The 12,474-nt window shown below is 51.7% G+C and overlaps 1 protein-coding gene across 4 annotated transcripts in view; it reads left to right on the top strand.

The window, feature by feature from the left end:
* Nucleotides 1–12,474, top strand: part of LOC144933900 (uncharacterized) — a 105,570-nt gene that overhangs the window by 19,829 nt on the left and 73,267 nt on the right. For all 4 annotated transcript variants that reach the window (XM_078859191.1, XM_078859189.1, XM_078859193.1 and 1 more), the window contains exons 8-10: nucleotides 3,161–3,259; nucleotides 9,674–9,746; nucleotides 12,129–12,282. In XM_078859191.1, the coding sequence (XP_078715317.1) occupies nucleotides 3,161–3,259; nucleotides 9,674–9,746; nucleotides 12,129–12,282 (326 nt within the window). The remainder of the gene's footprint in view (nucleotides 1–3,160; nucleotides 3,260–9,673; nucleotides 9,747–12,128; nucleotides 12,283–12,474) is intronic.

The raw sequence follows: 12,474 nt of genomic DNA, 5'->3' as shown, positions 1-12,474 counted from the left end.
CGTTTGCGACCTCTGGTGAGTTGTGAGCCTCCTGCAGAATAAGCGAAAAGAATGTTTACGTTACGTGACCAGGTAAGAGGCCCACGGCTAAGCTCTATGTAAAGAAAGGTCATATTCTTGGTTATTTCGGTAGTCACATAGAAGGGAAATAATAAAATAATAAAAATATAAAACAATACAAATTCTCACGACGTTTCGACTGCAACACAAGCAATCATCATCAGGTGTGAAATCCACAGCAAGATTTTTTTTTGCCACGGATTTCAAACCTGATGATGATTACTTGTGTTGCAGTCGAAACGTCGTGAGAATTTTTATTGTTTTATATTTTTATTATTTTATTATTTCCCTTCTACGTGACTTTACCGAAAGAATCAAGACTATGAATCCCTGCAGTCACGAAAGCTTTTAATCAAAATTTAAAGAAAGGTCCTTTTCAGAAGCGACCTGGCTATCACAAATGACAGCAACAGCGAAGTGGCTTGTCATCGTGTGGAAATGTATCGCAGCCAGAATACTCTAAACGCACGTTGATTCTACACGCGGAGGGGAAAAACCCAAAGGAGGACCTGGAGAAAGATCCGTGCGCCCAAGGGCAGAACATACAAACTGCAAATATACAGGCGAAAGGGTTGACAAAGACAAAGACGCCTCGTATAGCCTTCAGCAGAACGTTGTGGGGGAAAGTGCTGTTAGCGAGCACCTATTAAGGTCCGGCGTGGCACGACGGCATGGGGATAGATGGGTGGGTGGCCAACACCACGCCCGGCCGACCGGCTCCCCCTCCCCCCCCCCCCAAGGAACTCAATTAAGGCTGAGTCGACCTAGGGGTAGGCCCACCAGCACTGCGTTGAGGTCTTTTCGTCAGTGTTACCGGTCACGAGCGGGATTCAAGTTTTCATTTTTTTTCAAGTTTCATTTATTTGGTATAGCCCTGTGAGCCATTCGGCTCTTGAATCGGGTGCAACCGCAACAAACAAAAAACAAAAACATGAACAAGAAAACATCTTAAAGTGACTATGTGCAAACAGAAAATCCAAGAAAAGACAGCAAAATATAGCAGAAAAAGCACCGCACACCATTCGAACTCGGGTGGCCGGGGTCCGTGGTGCAGTGCAGCCGCAGAGAGAGAGAGAGTGGTAAGAGAATGAAGAGCCGAAGACAGACACCAACCGGTGAGTAACATTGCCCACGTGTTGACAAGGATGCCACCACCTTTGTGGTTGTGGGGGAGGACGCATTGAGTGGAAACGTCACTCGAATTTAAACGTCATTTCCGAGAGAAGTTTTTGAAGTTTGGTCGTATCGAACCGTCTTGTCAGCAACTCCTCTGCCAGCCCTCGGGTTCTCATCATCATCGGACAGCCTTGATGCGAGAGGTATAGAGGGACGCCTCTCCTTACGAACTTTCAAAGATACGAACAAACCTGCCCGTATGTCGAGTTGCCTGTTTCGCCAGTTGCGTTAATCCCCCTCTGGTCTGCGTACCCGATAGGCTCGCAGTGATGGCATCACCTTCACTCTCTTTAAGGACCGAAGCAGGAGGACTTCTTCATAATTCTCGCAAATCGCCTGATGATGCTGGTTGTAATCGCCAGCGAAACGTTGTACTCGAATGGTAAATGTTGTGGGTTTACTCTCCAACACACCGGTGTGTTGTACTAGTGACGAATTGGCACGTTCTGTTTCGGTGACAAACCTTACTAATCGGCCATGTCGGTGGTGGAGGGTTTAACGATACGTTTATAAAAGAAAAAAAACACTTTATTATGGACAAACAGGGGCGTGCAAGAGATGAGCAATGGGTGGCCACGACAGTGGGTGCTGCGTTAGGGAAAGGGGAGAAATGTAGGGGCACGGACGAGGAAGAGAAATGGGCAAACGGAGAAGAGGCGGCGAGGCTTCAAGAGAGGCAGGGCAGGAGGCGAGGGACTGCTTAAACACTGAGAAGTGGCGACGGTGGCGCACGTGGGCCTGCCAACACCCACGGGTGACCAGCTGGTGGCATCCCACCGCCACCAGCAGCAGCAGCAGCAGCGCCACGCCCGCCGGGCCTCGCAGCAGCAAACGCGTGGCCAGCCCAGTTGCCACGCGCGCTCCGAACGGGGAGCGGTGGCGCAGTGGTTAGCGTGCTGCGCTACGAGCCCGGACACCCCCGAGTTACGATTCCCGCTCGTGGCCACCAATACCGCTGACCAGGTAAGGCCCACTGAGCTACGTAGCTCTTTTTCAGAAGCAACCTGGCCACAAATGATAGCTCAACGAAGTGGCTTATCATGTGGAGATGTATCGCAGCTAAATAATCTAAACGCGTGTTTTTAAAAGTGAAGGGAAAACCCGGAGGACCTGTAGAAAAATCTGTACGATCACGGAGAACATGCACGACCTCCTGCATACCAGGCGAGGTAGTTAACATCTCCTAGCCACCGTGATGATGATGATGAAAGAAAAACACCTTAAACTCCAAATATACAGCAGCAGGCATCAGGATCGGGATCAAACCCACGACTTCCTGCATACCAGGCGAGGTAGTTAACATCTCCTAGCCACCGTGATGATGATGATGATGAAAGAAAGACACCTTAAACTCCAAATATACAGCAGCAGGCATCAGGATCGGGATCGAACCCACGACCTGCTGTATACCAGGCGAGGTAGTTAACATCTCCTAGCCACCGTGATGATGATGATGATGAAAGAAAGACACCTTAAACTCCAAATATACAGCAGCAGGCATCAGGATCGGGATCGAACCCACGACCTGCTGTATACCAGGCGAGGTAGTTAACATCTCCTAGCCACCGTGATGATGATGATGATGAAAGAAAGACACCTTAAACTCCAAATATACAGCAGCAGGCATCAGGATCGGGATCGAACCCACGACCTGCTGTATACCAGGCGAGGTAGTTAACATCTCCTAGCCACCGTGATGATGATGAAAGAAAAACACCTTAAACTCCAAATATACAGCAGCAGGCATCAGGATCGGGATCGAACCCACGACCTCCTGCATACCAGGCGAGGTAGTTAACATCTCCTAGCCACCGTGGCGCCCACTCCACTACAAGAACCACCACCAGGACCGGTCGGATTCAGTAGCCGTACGGGCAGTGGTCGTGTCAATAACCGTCACCCCCCTTTGTCGCTTTCCCCGCAGGCGAAGAACCACCGGGACTTCGTGGCTCTGCTGCCGGAGAGCCTGGCCCTGCGAATCCTGAGTTTCCTGTCTCCCAGGGACCTTCTCCAAGCTGCTGGGGTGAGCACAGCGGGAGGGGCAGCGGGCACCGGGCCACGAAGAGGTTGAGGGAATCGGAGAGGGAGGAAGTGGAGGGGGTGGAGGATGGGGTAGGGGAAGGCACCGTTGGGCGCCTTGCGGCGGGACCCATTTTTTTGGGGGGGGGGGGGGGCAGAGCTTTGTGACGTCATATTTGAGGGGGGGGGTCTAACATTTTGTGACGCCGTGTAACGAGGGGGGGGGGGGTAAAAAATCGTCCAAAATCGCGTGACGTCATTTATGGACGGCCCCTTTGTACGCTGCTCGCACGCGCGTTGAACTTCGTTCGCACCCTACGTGGGGTTGCCGAGGAACGGCGCCGTCGCGGTTTTTGTTCCTCGCAACAATATTAACTTGACGAGCGGAGAGGTATACTCTTAGTTCTTTTGGTAAAGTCACGTAGGTAAAAAAATGAAATTAAAATTAATAAAAAGAAAACAAACAAAAAAATCACGACGTTTCGGAGACAACACAAGTCTCCGTCATCAGGTGGGACCGTCACAGCCAGATTTGCAGCAAATTTGCAGCAAATTTGCTGCAAATCTGACTTGTGTTGCCTCCGAAACGTCGTGATTTTTTTCATTGTTTTCTTTTTTATTAATTTTAATTTCATTTTTTTACCTACGTGACTTTACCGAAAGAACTAAGAGTATGAATCCTTGCAGTCACGAAAGCTTCAAATCTAGAAGCGGAGAGGTAGCAGAGTCGATGTTTGTTTCACCAGCTGGGAAACGCAAGAGTCGTTGTCTGCCAGTAGACGGCGATGAGTGCTCCTCTTTGGCAAATGTGGACCCTGAATCAATCAGTCAAGTCTCTATTTCTAGAGCACGATTTCGTGCAAAAGATGCACATGAAAGTGCTGTGCAGATAAAGGAAAACGTTGTTCAAAGACTAAATCGCAAGAACAATAAAAGCAATTTCCACACAAAACAAAATGGCATCGTAATAAATTGCTAGCGAAGGAATATATATTTTAAAAAATAACACTATAAAATTATCTTAAGTAAAAGCGAGTTTAAAAAAGTAAACTTTTTAGATTTAACCTAAAATTGCTTTACGATTGCGAAGCGAATGACATCAGGAGCATCTTCAACGTCCGCTGTGTGGGTGGAGTAGACGGCGCGTGGTTTTAGCGTGTGGTTAATACACCCCGCAGTCATCATCCGGTGAGCGAATCGCGCTAATTGTAAAACAATTTTATACTCGGTAAAGCCCCGTCCGAGCCATAGAGCACTTTTTTCAGAAGCAAATTATAGCCGAACGAAGTGGCTTATCACGTGGAAATTTCGAGCAGCCAAATAATCTGAACGAACATGTATTCTAAGTGGTGGAGGGAAAAACCGGAGAAAATCCACGCGACCGCGGGGAGAAACATGCAAACTCCAAATATACAGCAGCAGGCGTCAGGGTTGGGTTCGAACCCATGACCTCCTGTATACCAGGCGGGGTAGTTAACATCTCCTACCCACCGTGGAACCCCTAATGAAACCGGCGACCCGAGTGCGATTCCTGGTCGCGTCTAAAAGCCAGTGGCGAGTGGCATCTGAATCGGTTTCTGGACACTTGCTTCACAAAGACAAAAGATCCCCCGGTATAGCCCACACAGACCGCTGGGGCAAGTGCTGTTAGTGAGCACGTCTAAAGGCCGGCATGGTACACGAGGGGGTGGGTGGCCAGCACCACGCCCGACCGCCTTTGTCTCCCTAGTGGCGATGTTTAGACACCGAACCAGGTACTCATTTGAGGCTGAGTCGACCCAGGGGAGGAGGCGCAGGACCGGTTCAGATAATCGTCACTGGTGTTGGCCGCGAACGGGAATCGGGTTCGTAGCGCAGCGCGCTAACCGCTACGCTACCGCCCCCCACCTGCTTCACAGAGCCGCACTGACAAACGTGGTGAAGTATGGTCAAACAACTCCTCGTGTCAAACGTAAAATGTGGGCGTCGTTTCGCACGCAGAAAACAAGTAACGTTTAGATGATACGTTCCAAAAAAAAAAACATCCCCACATTCCAGTGAATGTCACGGCAGTTACACGCCAACAAAGGGAATAATTTGCGGTAGTTTATAACTCAGCGATGGCGTAGTCGTAGCGCCTATACAGGGACATAAATCTGTATTTATGACCAGGCGAAGGATCCTGCAGGGACGCGTGGCGCTTGGGATTACGCAATGGGGGACACGTGACTAACTGTGTACGTTCGTTGCCAACCGCGCTGATCACAGGTTGCGTGGGGGAACGGCAGCAAACTAAACACGCACAAAAAGAGCAATTCTGAAGAATTGGGTTTTCACTGGGCAAGGAAGGGTTTTGGTGGGTGGATGGGAGGGGTAAAGGGGGTGGGGGTACCATCATCATCACAATCATCATCGTCCTCGTGCAACCGCGGCCTCTCCAATCGTTGATTTGCCAACTCGCCGCTGCTGCTGCTGATGTTGATGCCGTTGCCTGTCATCGTCCCCAAACAAGATTGGGCTTCACGTTCAGGCACCTGCCCCCCCCCACCATCTCCCCCGCTACAGTCGTGCGCTCGAAACTGAACCGTCTGTGGCTATCACATTGGCGGTGCAAGCTCATTTGGGGACCACGGGTCTTTAGCGCTATACAATAAACACGCAATGATATCCGCAGCAGCGAAGCCTACGTGGAGGTGGTCAGACCTCGGAAGCAAGTGTTGAGCCTGGACAGTGATCGGATGGGGGACCATCATGCTGTAGAAGGTGGGCAGAGCATGTGTTGTGAGCACGAGAGAGCAGTTATTCTGGACTACCTCCACCTTGACAAACCTGCACTGAACCAGCGTGGGGAAGTTTAATAATAATAATCGAGTTTAGTTTAAAATACAGGGTGCTTCAAAAAAATGTTAACACTTCCGAGAATCTTGCAACAATAAACACAAGAGATGTCGTGCCTCCGGGCTCTGGAGACCACCTGGAGAAGATTCCAGCGCACGCGTGGACAATGATGGCGCACAAAGCGGAGACTCTTTGACTTTTTGAAGCTATTAACATCACATTTGTTATCATGTTGCAGTGTTTTATTATCCGTTCTTTTTCCATTGAAGAACGAGAGTCCCATGTAAGTGTTAACATTTTTGGTAGCACCCTGTATATAGCAACGTCAGTCATGCACATTGCATCTCACGATCGCCCAGGAACCACAGACAACGCTGGAAGGCTGCGACCAGCTGGTGGACCGGCACCAACAATTGTGACGCCTTCTCCTGGCGAGCCAAGGTATAAAGACAAAGACCCCCCCGTATAGCCTTAACAGACTGTTGGGGCAAGTGCTGTTAGCGAGCAGCTATAAAGGCCTGGCACGGCACGCAAGGGGCGGGTGGCCAGCACAACGCCCGGCCGCCTACGTCTCCCTAGCGGCGATGTTTACTACACACCGCAGCGGACACTCATTTGAGGCTGAGTCAACCTCGGGGAGGCCCAGGACCGGTTCAGATAATGAGCCATGGGGTTACGGCACCACGTCGAGACGCACCCACGAGCGCGCGGTGTTACAGGCAAGCCACGTGTTGCGGCTGGGAGCGTAAGCCGCCACCGGCCACCCGACTCCGTTCAAGTAACCGCCACATGCTGCCCTCACCCGGGTAGCCGTGGGTTGACAAAGCGGGCTGAGCACGTGCCCGGGGGCAAAGGTCGAGTTTGCGGGGGGCACGGGGGGGGGAGAGAAGCCCCTCCCAAACTGGGCCCCTTCGTGAGTTTATTTTAGTTTACAATTAAGATGACAAATATATGAATCATATGCAACCGTGATTCCTCATGTGAAGGACAAAGCGAACCCCTGCCACCACTCCCAAGTATAGAAGTCGAACTCTGTCCATGCCCCAGGGGTCAGGGGAGGCGGGAGTGGGAACCCTGCATGAGATGCGAAAAACTATTAAATCCAAGCGCAATGCCACCGTGAGGCACGATGATACAGACAGCGCAGAGAGGCAGCGTGCCGCGGTAGCGCGGACCCGCAACAACACGAATCGAAACGAACGGATAGCGAAATGTGAAGAGCGATGAGTCACCCTGAATTAAATTTTTTGTTCATTAAAATGAACTCCGCGGCCTCCTCCTCCTCGCCCGGCGGCGGCCCTCGCCGTACAAGAAGGGGATTAAAGCCCACTAATGAATCACCTCCAATAAAATTAGCCAAGTCGGCAAAAAAACGAGCACAAACTAAATAATGAGGCAATACTAATAATAGGGAGAAGTTGAGTCGACGGAATACGAAATAAAACATTTGAAATAAAAAAAACACGAAAAAAACCGCTGGCATTGCAGACCGTCGCGTGATGTCCGAAAGGACAGCGCAAAATAATGGCACCGTCAATGTTATTTCCCTGCTCAGCGCGAGGGAATGAATCTGTCAGACTCGACAGTTCACGCGTGGGCACGATGCCCCAGAGACACAGATCCCACCCCCCGTATAGCCTCAGCAGACTTTCGGGGCTAAGTGTGGTTGGAGAGTAGCGCACCTATGAAGGCCGCCACGGCACGCGAGGAGAGTGGGTGTCCGGCACCACGCGCGCACCAGGAACTCATTCGAGGCAGAATTGACCTAGGGGCGGCCCAGGACCCGTTCGGATATCACACGCGGTACATGACTAACGGGCGCGCAACAATGCCCGCACCCATACGGGTACGCACGCGCACACACACACGCGCACACACACACACGCACGCGCACACACGCACACGGGCACACACACACACACACGGGCACACACACACACGGGCACACACACACACGGGCACACACACACACGGGCACACACACACGGGCACACACACACACGGGCACACACACACACGGGCACACACACACGGGCACACACACACACGCACGGGCACACACACACACGGGCACACACGCACGGGCACACACACACGGGCACACACACACACACGGGCACACACACACACGGGCACACACACACGGGCACACACACACACGGGCACACACACACACGGGCACACACACACGGGCACACACACACACACGGGCACACACACACACGGGCACACACACACGGGCACACACACACACGCACGGGCACACACACACACGGGCACACACACACGGGCACACACACACACGGGCACACACGCACGAGCACACACACACGGGCACACACGCACGGGCACACACACACGGGCACACACACACACACGGGCACACACACACACGGGCACACACTCGCACGGGCACACACACACACGGGCACACACACACACACGGGCACACATACACGGGCACACACACACACGGGCACACACACACACGGGCACACACACGCACGGGCACACACTCGCACGGGCACACACACACACACGAACACACACACACGGGCACACACACACGGTCACACACACACACGCACGGGCACACACACACACGGGCACACACACACGGTCACACACACACACACACGGGCACACACTCGCACGGGCACACACACACGGGCACACACGCACGGGCACACACACACACGCACACGAGCACACACACACACGGGCACACACTCGCACGGGCACACACACACACGGGCACACACGCACGGGCACACACACACACGGGCACACACGCACGGGCACACACACACACGCACACGAGCACACACACACACGGGCACGCTCCGCGCATTCGTATTCCGCTGCGGATCCTCATAGAGCGAGCGAAGATGATGTAATCGGTCACATAGGAGACAGAAATACACAAAGTCACACCGCAAGAACAAAAAGATTCCCTCTTGTTTGGGGGGGGGAGCGGTGGCTGTGGGGGGGGGGAAGTATTAGTTTTGTTTTTTTCCGGACGAAGGCCTCTCCACGTCCCCGCATCAGCCACGGGGGGCGAGGGTTTTTTTTTATCATACTTCACCGCGCTGGTTCGTGAGGATTTGGTGGAGTGTGGGAGGTGGGGGAGTGCGGGAGGGAAGATCCAGTGTGAGGGATCCGTTGTCACCCTCCACTCATGCCACCCACCACTCATGCCACCCGCCTGGCAAACTCGGGTCGCTGAGTTCACCCAGCAGTATCATCGACGCACAACACCGCGATTAGTCGATCGGCAGCCGGGGGGGGGGGCGTGTGTGATGGGGTAACGTGTGGATTATTTCCACCTCTTCCACGACGTCTGGCCAACCTGAAAGAGTAGGCCAAATTACCCACGAGATTCTCTCTCTATCTATAACGCCCCTCGAGTGGAACGTCCCCCCTTCCTAACAGCAGTGGCCTGAGCAAGCAATGGAGGGTTGTGCCTTTACCTTCCCGTTACGCCTCCACTCCGACGTTGAACTTTTTGCTCGTGAAATGCCACGCGGTAAAATTTCGTCATCATCATCGCCATCGTCATCGCGATGCTCTGTGGTTTTTTCGTTGTTGTTTTTGTTGTCAGGTGAGCAGGGCGTGGCGTCGTCTCTGCGATCACGGCTCCCTGTGGTTTCCTGGATGCGTGCGGCTGGGCGCAGGTGCCTCTCTCGTGCCACTCCACCCCACGTGGGCCCGCGCACTCCCAAGCGATAAGGGATGCCCCCCGTGCCCCTCCACCCCACACGACAAGACGCAGCGGAGCGAGACAAATGAACGTCTCGTCTCAGGGTTTACACCCCCCCACCTAAACCCCCCCCCCCCACCACCAGCCTCTGCCAACTTTTTCGCGACCGAGATTAAAAGTAGTCGCTTTCAGTGAGCCGTCGCCAGCCGCGATAAATAACAGGCTAAGTAAATAAATAACAGCGACGCGTTGCTGTTGCTGTTGTTGTTGTGGTCGTCGCTGAGAAGGAATGGGACGTTTTGGCTTTAGTAGACCCGTCTCGTGAAATATGAAGGTCTGGGTGAGTGGAGGGATTGAATTCACACTGGGAATGGCCGTTGTGGGGCGGTGGCGGGGTAGAGGCTTCACAACCAAAATTAAACAATTAAAAACAATGCCGGGAGATAGCGTGGCAATCGGGAAGCAGAATATGTCACAATGCTGGGAGAGGGAAGGAGACGGGCAATTCAACATCTTGGGTGATGGAATATCGCTGCGCAACTGACATATATATATGAAACGGATTATTCATGTCCCAGCGAAGACTTACGGAGAGTTGTTAGGACAAATGTAAAAAAAAAAAACTGTTTCACTGCACTTATTGGCCAAACTTTCCAATGCTGAAATATTGCCTGAAAATGACTCAACTGGGATTACACATCGTCATGTCTCGCCCTAGTTGCGAACAGTTGACACGACCCTTCTGATAATAACGCCAATGATAATACTCATATTCTTAGGTTATATATGATTCCTTGCAGTCACGAAAGCTTCAAATCTAGATAATACTCATAATATAGGTTTTTGGTCAGATCGCGTTATTTATAAATGTGTCGTAACCCTCCACCACCCGACACGCCAAACAGTAAAAAAATGTGTCACGTTTTTCAAAGGACAAAATAATTCACTTCTTTAGCCCACCGGTGTGTTGAAGAGAGAATCAAGAGCATTTTAAAAATTTGAGTCGTAAGACGTTTCGCTGGCAATTACAATCAGCTTCATCGGGCAAGAATGGTGAAGCTCTCCTGTTGCTCCCGGTCTTAAATAGAGCAGCAGCAGGGTGACGTCATCATTTAATTTAGGGGGGGGGGGGTCAGACATTTATGACGATGTGTGACGTCGCATCAAAATGCGCAATTTAAATAAATATAGACAACACGTTCTACTTAATTAAATAGACTTTTTAATAAACGTTTCTCCTACAACATCAGAGTGCAGCGCCACATTAAATACGCACTACAATGACAATAGTTTAAAGCGATTTGAAGCATGTTTTATTTATTTTGGGAGGCGGGGGACAGAGCTTTGTGGGGGGGTCTGACTTTTTGTGACGAGGGGGGGGGGTCAAAAATCGTCCAAAATCGCGTGACGTCATTAATGGACGGCCCCCTTATTCTATGACAAGTTCAAGATCACCCCTCTTGTCGACCCCTCTGCTTGTGGCCGACTGCGGCCTCTGCGTAAAATAAATACTCCCACTGTTCCCGCAGAGCACGCGTCTCTCCAGATCGCATAGAAATCCAAGTTGCATTGGGTATTGCATTTGTATTTTCGTGCAGCCGTGACCCCATGCCATGACCCCATCATCCCTCACCCCCCGCCCCCTTTTCCTGACAGCAGCATCGTCACCGCTCGCGGCTCGAATCCGGTTGGCCGCCCCGGTTATAACTGCGGTGCGTGTTTAATAACGCAAGCAAAAACTGCGAACGCGCCGCTCGCCTGTCCTGTGCGTGGACGGTAACGATCCAGCGACGCTCACGCGGGCGAGGGGAGCGGCACGTGTTCCCGCGGCGTGCTACGAATGTTCGAATTTGCCGCATGTGGACAAACTCAACCTGTAATTTGTGATGACACGCACACGCACACAGAAACATCGCCCTCTCCTCTCTACTCTCAAACTACCGCCAGTTACGTTTGCGGGAAAAAAAACATAGCGGGCGCCTTCCCTTGGCGATCGAGAGCCTTAGGAAATTCTGCAAATAACAACTGCGCTAAATCTTCTTGGTTCTAAAGTCACGTAGAAGGGAAATAATACAATAATAAAAATAAAACATAATAATATAATTATGTTTTATTTTTATTACTTTATTAAAATACGTAATTATTGTATAATGTTTTATTTTTATTATTTTATTATTTCCCTCCTACGTGACTTTACCGAAAGAACCAAGATGAAGAATCCCTGCAGTCACGAAAGCTTTAAATCGAAATTTAACTGCGCTAAAATCATGAAAAAAATGTTTTATAATCATCACCGCCATCATCATCATAACCGCCGTCATCATCATCATCATCGTGTTTCTTGTCTACTCGACAGCCACGGCGCTCGACGTCACGAGCTCCTCCTCGATGTCCTCCTCGTCCTCGTCGACGCGCTGGCGAGCCGCCTACTGGCGTGCGGTGCGAACGCGGCGCAACTGGGACGAGGGCGCCTACAGGCAGCGGCTGCTGCTAAGCGGGCACGTCGGCACGTACGTCACAGTCTCTCCCCCCCCTCCCCCCGGGACCCCCCCCACCCCATTCCCACCCCCCGGGACCACCCCCCCCCCCGCACGCGGCACGGGCTAAGCCATGCGGCGTGCAAACACGATTTTTTTATTTTTTTACTCTTTCCAATTAAGGTTGCGAGTTTGTTTGTTGTTGTTGTTGCGCGAAGCTCCGTC

This window comes from Lampetra fluviatilis, chromosome 8 (genome assembly GCF_964198595.1).
Source record: "Lampetra fluviatilis chromosome 8, kcLamFluv1.1, whole genome shotgun sequence".
NCBI classification, from domain to species: domain Eukaryota; kingdom Metazoa; phylum Chordata; class Hyperoartia; order Petromyzontiformes; family Petromyzontidae; genus Lampetra; species Lampetra fluviatilis.
This window is presented reverse-complemented; position numbering and strand designations above follow the sequence as displayed.